At 39.6% G+C, this 14,558-nt stretch overlaps 1 protein-coding gene across 2 annotated transcripts in view; it reads right to left on the bottom strand.

The window, feature by feature from the left end:
* The window catches only part of ATP8A1 (ATPase phospholipid transporting 8A1), a 230,557-nt gene that overhangs the window by 65,676 nt on the left and 150,323 nt on the right, over positions 1 to 14,558 (bottom strand). For both annotated transcript variants that reach the window (XM_068542245.1, XM_068542246.1), the window contains exon 24: positions 9,945 to 10,117. In XM_068542245.1, the coding sequence (XP_068398346.1) occupies positions 9,945 to 10,117 (173 nt within the window). The remainder of the gene's footprint in view (positions 1 to 9,944; positions 10,118 to 14,558) is intronic.

Below are 14,558 nucleotides of genomic sequence, written 5' to 3'. Positions count from 1 at the left end.
AAGAACAAAAACACCCCAAAGTTAGCAGAAGGAAAGAAATCATAGAGATCAGATCAGAAATAAATGAAAAAGAAATGAAGGAAACGATAGCAAAGATCAATAAAACTAAAAGCTGGTTCTTTGAGAGGATAAACAAAATTGATTATCCATTAGCCAGACTCATCAAGAGAAAAAGGGAGAAGACTCAAATCAATAGAATTAGAAATGAAAAAGGAGAAGTAACAACTGACACTGCAGAAATACAAAGGATCATGAGAGATTACTACAAGCAACTATATGCCAATTAAATGGACAACCTGGAAGAAATGGACAAATTCTTAGAAATGCACAACCTTCTGAGACTGAACCAGGAAGAAATAGAAAATATGAACAGACTAATCACAAGCAATGAAATTGAAACTGTGATTAAAAATCTTCCAAGAAACAAAAGCCCACGACCAGATGGCTTCACAGGCGAATTCTATCAAACATTTAGAGAAGAGCTAACACTTATCCTTTTCAAACTCTTCCAAAATATAGTAGAGGGAGGAACACTCCCAAACTCATTCTACGAGGCCACCATCACTCTGATACCAAAACCAGACAAAGATGTCACAAACAAAGAAAACTACAGGCCAATATCACTGATGAACATACATGCAAAAATCCTCAACAAAATACTGGCAAACAGAATCCAACAGCACATTAAAAGGATCATACACCATGATCAAGTGGGGTTTATCCCAGGAATGCAAGGATTCTTCAATATATGCAAATCAATCAATGTGATAAACCATATTTACAAACTGAAGGAGAAAAACCATATGATCATCTCAATAGATGCAGAGAAAGCTTTCGACAAAATTCAACACCCATTTATGATAAAAGCCCTGCAGAAAGTAGGCATAGAGGGAACTTTCCTCAACATAATAAAGGCCATATATGACAAACCCACAGCCAACATCGCCTGAATGGTGAAAAACTGAAACCTTTTCCACTAAGATCAGGAACAAGACAAGGTTGCTCTCACCACTATTATTCAACATAGTTTTGGAAGTTTTAGCCACAGCAATCAGAGAAGAAAAAGAAATAAAAGGAATCCAAATCGGAAAAGAAGAAGTAAAGCTGTCACTGTTTGCAGATGACATGATACTAAACATAGAGAATCCTAAAGATGCTACCAGAAAACTACTAGAGCTAATCAATGAATTTGGTAAAGTAGCAGGATACAAAATTAATGCACAGAAATCTCTTGCATTCCTATACACTAATGATGAAAAATTTGAAAGTGAAATTAAGAAAACACTCCCATTTACCATTGCAACAAAAAGAATAAAATATCTAGGAATAAACCTACCTAAGGAGACAAAAGTCCTGTATGCAGAAAATTATAAGACACTGATGAAAGAAATTAGAGATGATACAAATAGATGGAGAGATATACCATGTTCTTGGATTGCAAGAGTCAACATTGTGAAAATGACTCTACTACCCAAAGCAATCTACAGATTCAATGCAATCCCTATCAAACTCCCACTGGCATTTTTCACAGAACTAGAACAAAAAATTTCACAATTTGTATGGAAACACAAAAGACCCCGAATAGCCAAAGCAATCTTGAGAAAGAAAAACGGAGCTGGAGGAATCAGGCTCCCTGACTTCAGACTATACTACAGCGCTGCAGTAATCAAGACAGTATGGTACTGGCACAAAAACAGAAATATAGATCAATGGAACAGGCTAGAAAGCCCAGAGATAAACGCACGCACATATGGTCACCTTATCTTTGATAAAGGAGGCAAGAATATACAGTGGAGAAAACACAGCCTCTTCAATAAGTGGTGCTGGGAAAACTGGACAGCTACATGTAAAAGAATGAAATTAGAACACTCCCTAACACTTTACACAAAAATAAACTCAAAATGGATTAAAGACCTAAATGTAAGGCTGGACACCATCAAACTCTTAGAGGAAAACATAGGCAGAACACTCTATGACATAAATCACAGCAATATCCTTTTTGACCCACCTCCTAGGCAAATGGAAATAAAACAAAAATAAACAAATGGGACCTAATGAAACTTAAAAGCTTTTGCACAGCAAAGGAAACCATAAACAAGATGAAAAGACAACCATCAGAATGGGAGAAAATATTTGCAAACAAAGCAACTGACAAAGGATTAATCTCCAAAACATACAAGCAACTCATGCAGCTCAATATCAAAAAAACAAACAACCCAATCCAAAAATGGGCAGAAGACCTAAACGGACATTTCTCCAAAGAAGATATACAGATTGCCAACAAACACATGAAAGAATGCTCAACATCATTAATCATTAGAGAAATGCAAATCAAAACTACAATGAGATACCATCTCACACCGGTCAGAATGGCCATCATCAAAAAATCTACAAACAATAAATGCTGGAGAGGGTGTGGAGAAAAGGGAACTCTCTTGCACTGTTGGTGGGAATGTAAATTGATACAGCCACTATGGAGAACAGTATGGAGGTTCCTTAAAAAACTGAAAATAGAACTACCATATGAGCCAGCAATCCCACTACTGGGCATATACCCTGAGAAAACCATAATTCAAAAAGAGTCATGTACCAAAATGTTCATTGCAGCTCTATTTACAATAGCCAGGACATGGAAGCAACCTAAGTGTCCATCGACAGATGAATGGATAAAGATGATGTGGCACATATATAGAATGGAATATTACTCAGTCATAAAAAGGAACGAAACTCAGTTATTTGTAGTGAGGTGGATGGACCTAGAGACTGTCATACAGTGAAGTAAGTCAGAAAGAGAAAAAGAAATCCATATGCTAACACATATATATGGAATCTAAAAAAAAAAAGAAAACGGTCAGAAGAACCTAGGGGCAAGACGGGAATAAAGATGCAGACCTACTAGAGAATGGACTTGAGGATACGGGGAGGGGGAATGGTAAGCTGGGACAAAGTGAGAGAGTGGCATGGACATATATACACTACCAAACGTAAAATAGATAGCTAGTGGGAAGCAGCCGCATAGCACAGGGAGATCAGCTTGGTGCTTTGTGACCACCTAGAGGGGTGGGATAGGGAGGGTGGGAGGGAGGGAGATGCAAGAGGGAAGAGATATGGGGACATACGTATAACTGATTCACTCTGTTATAAAGCAGAAACTGACACACCACTGTAAAGCAATTATACTCTAATAAAGATGTTAAAAAAAGTTACGTTAAAAAAAAAATAAAGCCCATCATATTACATGCATTTGTTGTTTCTCTCACTGCTCTCTTGGCAATATGCCTTTTGTTTTCCGAGGATCATCTTTCTGCTAGGATGCTGTCTCTCTTTTCTCTTCACTCCATGTCGCACAGCTTCTAGACAGCCATGACTTACTATTCTACATGATCTCAACTCCTGGAACTCTAGTCTGGATCAAGACACTAAACCTTTAATTTGCCGTAAGTGGGGATCGCTCAGATAGGTTTATTAACAAGAAGGTAATCACTAGAAACCATAAAGGGTTCAAGGAGAACCAGTTACACCAAACTAACTCTGCTTCCCTTTCCCACATGGTGTGATCACTAGTTTGACAGATCAGATAATGCTGTAGATTCTATATACCATGTCCTTAGCATATTGGAAAATGAAGTCCTTTCATTCTATCACTGTAGAACTTAAGGAGAAGTGTAAATTATCTCTTAGGTGGATCTGTATTTGACTGAAGAACATACTAGAGTAGTACCGATTTACTGATTGATGTGAAGCTTTAGGGAGGCCTTTAGTGTGAGGCTGCAGAGCTCTGTACTTAAAACTGCTGAACAGAAAAGAATCATAAAGAATTGGAATGTAGCTATGGAAGACACGTATGTGTACTCCAAATGAGCAAGATACAAAACAGAAAAAGACCGAAATGAACAAGATATAACTTAAGAAAGATGGTGATGGAAATCAAGTTAGCAGTTATCCTTGGGAAGATAATATAACACAGGAAGCATGAGGGGGCATCTGGGGTGCTGGTCATGTTTGGGTGATTGACAGGGGAGTGTGTTCACTTTGTAAAAATTCACTGAGCTTTACACTTATGCTTGATGTACTTTCCAGTACAGTCTAACTCTGTTTTATCAGAATTATACAATCTGTGGTTCTAATTAGTGTGTGTTTGTGTATGTGTGTTAGTGATGGTGGTTTATGTAAACTGAGTCACATCTAAAACTATATAATGAATTACAGTGGGATTCTATAGCATTTAGATTTCTCATAAGTTTTTAGATATTTTACTGTCCAATATGGACTTCCCTGATGATGTACATCATCATAATTGGCTACCAGGCTATAATATGGCCATGTATTTCCTTTAACATTACTCAGTAGAGGTAGAAAAGCAAATGAGACGAACAGGGCTGAGCAACTTATTATAATATTAACACAAAATATGGGCATTTTATGAAGTTATAAAATTTATTCAGTGTGTCCTCTTTTAGCCATACATGTATGAAAGAAATATTCTCTCAACATTGCCAACATTTATTCATATTTTCTTGGAAGCAAATATATGGTTGACATTCATTAAGCGTTTGTAAGTCTTCTCAAAGCCAAACATCTGCTTGGCATCCAACATGTTCACAAACTTCTTTCTTTAAAAGAATGTCTGTTGAGCATTTATTAGCTTCATTTGTGCTTTATGACTACCCTTTAAGTAGAACATTTATTTAGACAAATCCTTAAAGTTTAAGACAATCCCAAAAGATTCAAGAAGCGGATCTGTCTTGACCCTTTACTTAACATTCTCAGGCTATGACGGAAAGTATTCAAGGTGTCCCTTTAGACACCTTCTTGGAAGGCCCCTTGATCGGACTCAGGTGAAAGGTTTTGCCTGGAATGCCACTCCCGAGTGAGGACACTCACTGAAGTCAAGTGTTTTCTTATGCACTATGGGGAAGAGGGCCTAAAAGGGGGTTAAACTTTGATTAGAGATGTTGCAAGTAGGGAAAAATGCTTACTTCAATTTCACTTCTGCTTTTCAGAAGACATGAGTACATAAGTTATGTAGGAGAACGGTGATTACTAGACAGTCTAAAAGCTTGGAGGCTCTAGGCCAATTTTCAACCAACTGTCACAGAACGTAAGTTTCAAAATATGTTTAAGCTAAACTGACAACTACAGAAAAAATGTAAGATTCTTTGAAAGGCTGGCTTACGCGAACTGACGAGGATCTCTGAAACCACATGCTGTTTAACACACAGAGATGCTCCACTGCAACGTTCCCACTCTCTTCTGGAGGGAATATTAAAAGAGGTAGAACAGATGCTTCCCTGAATTAAGCAGATCCCAGCACAGAGTGGCCAAAAGAAAGAAGTAGGGTTCATCCAAAAACTGAAAGGGCTAGGAGAGGTCCCCTGGCCTAGTAGCTCTCAAGCTGGAAGAAGCTAACCCAGGAAGGGTGCCTGTGTGCACAGGTTTCCCACCTTTCTATGCCAGAGAAGCTCCAATCTTAACTGCTGTAGACATCCATTCTCCCTGGGGTATTTGAATCACTGCTATATGCTAAGCTCTTCATTTTACAGGTCACAAAACCAAGGCCAGAGTGATTCCATTAGGTATCCAAAGTGCCAGAGCAGTGAAGCTAGAACAAGCATTTCATAAATCCCCAGCTTAGGTGCCCTTCTATCAATTACACAATCTGTAAGACCTTAGGGCATAAAATATTGGCAGCTGAGATGAGAAAGTATTTATCTGGTACAGGTTAGTTTGTAGAATAGCTCTTGATCTTAGCTGTGTACACAAATCTCCATGAGTCCTGGAGCAACCCTTTTCCCCCTCTGCCTGTCCAAGGAGTTCCAGGGAGTCTGTGAAATCCCTTAAGCGGTACATTCAATTTTACATGTCTGTATGAAATCCATAGCTTTCATTTGTTCTTCAAAAGTATCTGTGGGGCTTCCCTGGTGGTGCAGTGGTTGGGAGTCTGCCTGCCGGTGCAGGGGACAGGGGTTCGAGCCCTGGTCTGGGAAGATCCCACATGCCGAGGAGCGGCTGGGCCCGTGGGCCACAGCTGCTGAGCCTGCGCGTCTGGAGCCTGTGCCCTGCAACAGGAGAGGCCGCGACAGTGAGAGGCCCACGCACCGCGATGGGGAGTGGCTCCCGCTCGCCGCGGCTAGAGAAGGCCCTCGCACAGAAACGGAGACCCAACACAGCCATAAATAAATAAATAAATTAAAAAAAAAAAAAAAAAAGTATCTGTGATCACGCCAAATGGTAAAAATCAGTGTACCTGAAGAAGGGACTAGGAAAACTTACCAGAAACTCCTATAACATAACATGCATGTTTACTATTAAACTACTCAGGTTATACAGGTAAATTCGCACAGCGGTAAAAACAAAAACTGCACAGTACCTATGAAAATACAGTACTCGGTAGACTGATAAAAACAGATTTTATTTTACTTCTTGGATTTTACATAACTGAAAAAATTATTTGATGTATAACATTCAACCTTCACTCTGTAAACCAAAACCAGCACTCCAAAGCCCTGAATAATTTGGGGGCCAGGGGATTATTTCTGTCTCTGAGTATTCCCTTTAGAAAATGATGGTGAGTAAGATATGTCATGACAACTGACAGAGAACAACTGTTTCTTTCAATTCAACTGTAGACTCTTCAGGGAAAACGCTCATCATTATAACTCTGTCAATTAGGCAAACACTAAAAACTGCCTCCTGCCCTTCATGCTGATAATGTCAGGGAAGAAAAGTGGCGGATGTAATCCTGAAGATGGAGCTAATGTCCAGAGCCTCATTATCCATTAAGGGAGGCTTTCCCCCTACTTCCACTCTAGCAAAGAGAAGACTGCCGAGGAAGAGCAGATGCTGAATTATCTTCACGTGTGGACTGACAAGAAAGAAACTGTAAAGTCGTTTGAGGGAAAAACCTAGAAAGCCAGCATGAACATAAACTAATTTGAGAAACAGTGCCCTACTGTATTTTGAAATAATATTCAGTATTCATCTGGAGGGTTTCTTATAATGGAGTAAAATAGAGAATTTCCTGAGGCTAGGAGATTACAATCATCTGAGAAACCAGGAGTAAGAATGCGTGCATTTAACTGTAAAGAAGGATATGCAGAACTGCCCACCTATTCCTCACAGTGAGGAATCATCATGGAAATTATGCTTCAAGGTCAGTAAGCTAAATGACAAGAAGATGGTCTGTGCCAATAGTTTAAATGTCAAGCGGCACCCGGCCAAGAAGGTGCACAGATATAAATCGGGCAGTGGCACTGATGTAATTATGGGCTTAGACGAATGAACCACCGTCCTTAGGGGAAAAGAGAGAATATGAAGGTAATTAGAGGAAAAAAGCAGAGGAAAGTTTTTTACTTTTTAAAAAAACCCCTAAAACTCTAAATAAAACTCAGTGTCTGCAGAGGGACCTGCATGGTCCTCAAACATGCATAAAACAGGATGGAGGGAGGAAAGGGCCACCACCCACATCTTTATAAGCTCAGTGTCAGAGCAGAGCTGCACGTGCGCGGCAGTGTGTGTCCCTCCCAGGGGCCTGGGACCTGGAGGGGCGCTGAGGTCCATGTGACTCGTGAGCATCCAGAACGAGGATCTCAGGAGGGAATTTCGAAAGCACAGAACATATTTTTTTCTCCCTGGACTCTGCTTTCTAGTTTTTCTCTCCCTCTGCTATTGTTTAATTTTGTGGTTTCACTTTTTGAAGAATGGTGGGAGGTACCGTGTTAAGCAATGCTCTAGGAATGAGGCTCAGCTGCGATGAAATCGGCCTCCCACGTCTTTCAAACCAGCTGTGAGTCTGCTTAAAACACAAGGCAGACACAAATACGAAGGCGAGCAGGCAGGACGTCCTGTTCATCCTGGTATGGGCAGCATCTCTCCCCAGCACACAGTCGGCACAGAACGGATGCCGGCTCAAGGGAACCGGTCATTTTATCTAAACAGCTCTGTGGTCCGTTCTGTTTCTGAACAGGAGCCAACAGCCATATCACTTAATGTGCTTTTGAGCAATCTTTTGTTGATCCTTGTGCCTCCGTTAATGAAAGTGACTAAACAACCAAGTCTGGCACAAAATTATCCTGATGGGAGAGCATCAGAGTTGAACATTACTAAAACCTGGTCAAGAGATTTACAGAGGAACCAAGAAACGTCACTGGAGAAGCAGATATTAAAAAATCATGAGTATCCTCATGCTTTTAATTTTTATTTATTTATTTTTAACATCTTTGTTGGAGTATAATTGCTTTACAATGTTGTGTTAGTTTCTGCTGTATAACAAAGTGAATCAGCTATATGCATATGTATATCCCCATATCCCCTCCCTCTTCTCATGCTTTTTAAATAAGACAGTCAAGAAAATGATTTCCAATTTTTTCTTCATGGTTAAGCAGAGTCTGATTATTACTACTACTAAATATCTGTAAACTGTATTGCCTAAAAGCTTTATAGTAATAGTATTTATTAATACATGCCACAGAGAAGAAAAATTAAATGAAATAATTAGATTCCTAGGAATAATAAGCAACTCTCTTAATGCTCTGAATATAATATAATTTTATAGGCTGAAATGACACTTATCAAGGATATTTATTAAGTATGGTTTAAACTATATTTCACAAAAAAACCCCACTGAAATTTAGGAAATACCTATAAGGCATGGCTTATAAGTTTGGAGACAATATCATATACAGGATATTTAAGTAAATAAAGCCTGGACCAAAAAAAGTTTTAAAAAGCAGAAGATTCTTTTATTCATAAATATATTTTAAAAGAAAAAATAAAGGTCAATAGTACAGTTTTAAAGATAATGTTAAAAGCACAGATTCTGAGAAATTCTCCGGAAGCCCTGCTAGTATTTCATCTCGCATGAAGAGAAAGCAATTTGAGAAACTGCTACCCAACGCCTAGTCTGACCAGCTGGTAAGATTCAGTAAGTGGGTGGCAAAGAGGAAAATCCTTGCATTTCATGGTGACCAGAGGGGAAGAGACTGGGCATAGTCATAAATATACTTTAAGTTTTAGGAAGACACTGTTAAAACAATTTAGTCAAAGACATGAGGAAGATTCTTTGACAAGAAGTTCAGGAAGGATTGGAGCTAAATAGTTCACAAAAATACAATTCTATGGAGTAGGTCTTGATACCTCAAAACAGATTTTAATTTAGGATATAGGCAATATTATAAATTAGAGGGCAGAAGATTACATGGTCAATAAACAGCCTTCAGAGAAATGCTCAGCTATTTGGAAAATGATTCAGTTAGTGTCTCCCATCATGCATTCCCCCAAATAAGTCCAAGCAACAGAATCAAAGATTTAAGTGTAGAAAACAGAACCTTTAGAGAAACAACCCTGGATGGAAATGCAGGTAAATAAACACAGAATGGCAAGAAACCTGCCAATTCAAATTATGAACAATAATCATTAATGATTGTCAGGACTCACTTTCAAAACTCTGCTAATAAATGCTATCCCAGTTTGTGAACCCTGAGTGAATGAATTAATAAATAAATAACCTGACATTTATGGATTCTGGATAAAATAACTTCAAGGAACTTTAAAAATCAAGAACTTAGGATCCAGTTGCTCATTACTGAAATCTGACAATACCGGGCTTCCCTGGTGGCGCAGTGGTTGAGAATCTGCCTGCCAATGCAGGGGACACGGGTTCGAGCCCTGGTCTGGGAAGATCCCACATGCTGCGGAGCAACTAGGCCCGTGAGCCACAACTACTGAGCCTGTGCGTCTGGAGCCTGTGCTCCGCAACAAGAGAGGCCGCGATAGTGAGAGGCCCACGCACCGCGATGAAGAGTGGCCCCCACTCGCCACAACTAGAGAAAGCCCTCGCACAGAAACGAAGACCCAACACAGCCAAAAATAAATAAATAAATAAATTTAAAAAATAATCTGTTTAAAAAAAAAAAAAAAATCTGACAATACCATGGAGAACTTACCTGCAGCAAATAACAGCTTTGCACGACAAAGCTAAGTCCAGAAAATACTGCCGTACTCCAAAAGTTAAGGCATACTTGAGGGTTTTCCCATCAATTATAAGAGCAAAGTCATTCTCTTTCCGAAGAGCATCACCAAGGGTAGTGCAGTGACGACTGAGAGTTTCCCTTGTTCCCTGTAAAATTAAACGAAAGATGCCCTCAACATTTACTCCCATTTGTTCTACCAAGGTTGTTCAGCAACTTCTTTTAGTTATTTTTAGTGCTTTTCATGTTTCAAATTGCTTTCACATACCTCCACTCATCTGATTCTCACGAAAGCCCCTCAGAGAAGACTGGACAAACATTATCAGAAAAAGTGAGTGACTCCCTTAAAGCCATACCCTGTTCCTAGCAGGGTTGGGACTCGACTACACGTCACCCATTCCCCTGCCATCTTTGCTCATTATTCCAACCACACGGTCACAATCTTCTTAAAATATTTTCAGTACATTATCTTGTTAAAGCATAACAACATTGAACTAGTCAAAATTGCTTAGCTATGAATCAAGGGGAAAAGTTGGGGAATATAATTTAAATAATTTATGGGTATTCTTTCAGAAGTTGTCAATGCGACTGAAACTTAATTCTCAAGAGGAGGAAATGTAGTATCTGTAATCTCTTGCCACTTCATGAATTGGTGTCTATAACTTTAATCGTGATTTCATGATGCTGTATTTCAGCTGGGGATGGTGACATGTGGCCTAGTAATCTTGATGGATTGAATAAAAGAACCCCTTCCATCAATGAAGAGTTCACTTTCAGGCACAATAAAAACCTTTAGTGTCAAGGAAGGCTTTGTTCACCTCAGCTATATAGAGAGGCTGTATTTGTCTCCCTCTGTTAAGAACTATTGCTTTCCCAGCTCTTCAAAGGGAAAAAATTTCTAGATACTTAATTTTTCTCCCTAGATCCTGTAGACTCTTCCTAGAACCTGATAGGGACAGCTTCTTATTTCAACGGAGCCCTAACATTATGATGAAACAGAACACGGGCTCTGCACAAGGAAATGTAAGGAACAATTACCTTCCTATTAGAGTTTTGTTCTGAGTGCTAGTATCTGAGCCCGCAGTTATTTATATAATAAATTTAACAAAGCTATGTTTATATAATAAAATACACCTATAGTAAAAAATAATACATAATAATTTTTGTTATATTCAAAGGAGATATAATTATTGTTCCAATTTAAGACTGTGGTACAGTTATTTGAGTTATCTTCACAAAGAGGGAAGCAAAGACAGAGGTAATTAAAATTTTATATTGGGGATTTTTGAAGGTGTTTCTACATTCATATTTCAAATGTGGTTCACACTATGTTCTGGAATTTCAGGATCTGTTTATCGAAATAACAGAACTGTGTTGTACCGTAAAGTAAGACTGCCCAACCCTCCGAACACTGGAACTTCATTTAAAACTTCCCCTGTTCCTTGTTACACACAGTGACATGAAGGACCACCATATAGCAGCATTCTTTGCAAAACTTTCTGTTCACACTTTACATTGGGGGGAAAGAGCTGTTTTAATTTACAGGCCACTCTCCTATTTCCTACTGGAAATTTTTGGCCCAAGAGAATTTTAAGAAAAGGAGGTAAAAAGTGTCAGCAAGATTCTGCAAGCAAAATTTATCAATGACTATCCGTAGCAGATTACCCTGGATTGTCTTAAAAGCAAATTCCCATAGACGAAATGAACAAACAAGCAGATTAATGCACGGATAAAAAATGAAAATAAAATAAAACAATATTTAGCACGTACCACACACCAGTCATGGTTCTAAGGGCTACACACACAGATACAATACTTCAGTTAACACTTACTACAACCCTGTGCAGGAGGCACAAACTATTGTCCCCATTCTGCAGATGATAAGCATGAGACTTAGAGTTTAATTTCCTTGCCCAAAAACACATGGCTACTAAGTAGTGAAACCAAACTCAGAATTAAATTTCTGTACTAGCTAGTCTTTCTCTACATTATCCAGCAAAAACGAAACCAACAGTACCAGGCATAGCAAATCGTAAGTGGAATCCCCATACCATTTCCCCTGTTGTTTCCCTAGAGCCCTCATCATGTTTCTCATCTTGTCTTTACCACCAACAGAGCCCTCTCTTTACAAAACAAACTTGAAACACAAATCAGGTCTCTTCTTGCTCTAAAATTTTTCAACAGCTTCCTACTGCTTACATGATAAAGTCTAAAATCCAAGTCCAGCTAACTTTCGTTTTTCTCTTCACAATCTTGACTCCTTTATTCCCTCTCTCTGGACCACCCTTTCCTCCTGAGATATTCCACTGTCTTTGAAACCAAGCTGTCCTCCCAAGCCCTCCCAGACTCACTCCATGCTATCATGTGTAATTCACTCTATGCTAGCAAGACCCTCAGTTCCTTGAGGGGAGAGACAATGTTTAATCTGGTTCCCAGCCACAAACAGTGCCTGTGATTACAGATGCTCAGGAAAGACATATTTATGGAATGAGAGCACTGATAAATTTTGATTTCACCCCACTGGAAGCACTCCATTTCCCCTCTATTATCAATTCTGATTTGAGAGAGAGAGAGAGAGAGAGAGAGAGAGAGAGAGAGAGAGAGAGAGAGAGACAGTCTTCTCCTTCGTGCTCTTTAATTTTCTAGAGAATAATGGGGATTATTACTTCAACAGTCTTTCAAACCAAGGCATTGTCCACTAAAATGCATGTGTGTGTACCTGTGTATTTATTTGCTTGCCTGCCTATCTACCTATCTACTTACCTATCCATCCATCCATCCATCCATCCACCATCCATCCCTCCATCCGCTACTCTGTTTTTTAGTTTTGCCCAAGTCACTCCTGATCTGAAAACCCAAATGAAACCTGAGATGTATCTCAGGAGGACTTCAAATTTCTTTATAGATCAGCTGCAAAGCAAGACTCAAAGTCAAGTAAACCCCTAGCTGTGAAAGCCCCCTCATGAACCAGCCTGTTCGACATAGTCCTGTGCGTCCCATTCTCCCTTCTTCTGAGGGTGTTCTCTAACACCTTAAAATGTATTGAGAACTTATTTGTGGCGTCAGCACCCCTGGGTTTCCTGGGTGATTATCACGGATCTTCAGCAAATCAAAAGGTGTCAGGAGATGTAACAGAGATCACATTTCAGAAGGTGAATCAAAATCTTCGCACAGTGAATTCTCCAGTCAGCCTACCTAGGGCTCAAGGTAACAACAGAAAAGCTGCAAACACTTTCTTACTTTAGTTTACAGTTTTATTTTGTAAGCAGCTCTGTTGTTGGCTGTGTGCTGCCAGTTACATGTTATATTTCACCCTTATTTATACTGCCAGGAGTATTTTAAAATTCTTTTATTTATGAAAGTTTATTGCTTCTCCCTAAGCCTGGGAGCCATACTTTATGGCCATATTGCATTGAAGCTTATCTCCTGTAGCTAGAAATAAATTTATTACTACATTAGCTGTTGCTTTGTTTTCTTTTTGGCTACTGAAGGGGGAAATGTTTAAACATTTAAACTTAGTGACATGTGAAAGTGTAAATATATAAATGAGAAGCTAACTCAGAAAAAGGATAAAAGACCACAGAGTACAACAACATAAAAGCTCTGTACCTCCTTATGCTACAAAGTCTTATTTGTGGGCTGAAAGAAAAGGAGCATTTGTTGCTATAATCAGGGAGAGTCAGAAGTAAAGGCAGTCTGGGGAGACAGACAGGCATTCAGGCATCTCACCAGGCGGGGACCCAGGTATGGGAAGGAGCCGCAGGGAAAGCGGGATTTGCCTGCACCTCTCGCAACCTGCATCCCATGTGGACACGACAGTTGAGCATTCAGCTCTCCTCTCCCTGCCCACGGGCTGCACCTAGCCAAGTGCTCATGAGGGGCCCTTATGAGCTCCTCCAAGCTTTCCTGCTTTGCCAAGTCACAATTCAGTCCACAGCCAACACTTCTCTGTTCTTAGTCCTGACACCACAGGGACTAAGAAGGGAATAAAATCACCCCCCCCTGAGGACAGGCTCTACTCCAGCTCTCCTCTCTTACATGGGTGATCATTACTGCTGATCTATACTTTCACCCAGGCCTAGCCGATTCCACTGTTCCCAGAGGTTACTCCAGACCTTTTCTTCCCTTCTTCAGACTCCAAATTTGGCTTCTGTTAGTGCAGCAAACATCTACCTGCTTACTGAGAACATTCGTACCAAAAATAATTCTCTCAACTTTCCTCTCTTAATCTCAAAACTTCCCTTTCCTTAATCCTCCCTAATTCCTGAGCTGGGGGGAAGACCTGCCTTCTTTTCTCACCTCTGTTCCTCCCTCTTCTCCCTTGCATCTTTATTCTCCCCCACTGTCACTCTTTTTTTCCTTTAAGACTACATATGGAAAGCAATGAACAAATAAATAAGCCAAGAAACATCCCCCTGACTCTAGTTTTCCTGAGTCCTCCAGGTGACATGAATACCTCCACCTTTTGGATTCTCCAAATATGTGTTTATACTTACACAATGTAGAGTGATGTATAATTGCTTATCTGTTTATATCTCTACTTCCCTGCAGGACTGAGGCCCTTGATAAAGAGATGAAATAAAATCAATA

Source organism: Eschrichtius robustus, chromosome 4, assembly GCF_028021215.1.
Source record: "Eschrichtius robustus isolate mEscRob2 chromosome 4, mEscRob2.pri, whole genome shotgun sequence".
Taxonomy (NCBI): domain Eukaryota; kingdom Metazoa; phylum Chordata; class Mammalia; order Artiodactyla; family Eschrichtiidae; genus Eschrichtius; species Eschrichtius robustus.
This window is presented reverse-complemented; position numbering and strand designations above follow the sequence as displayed.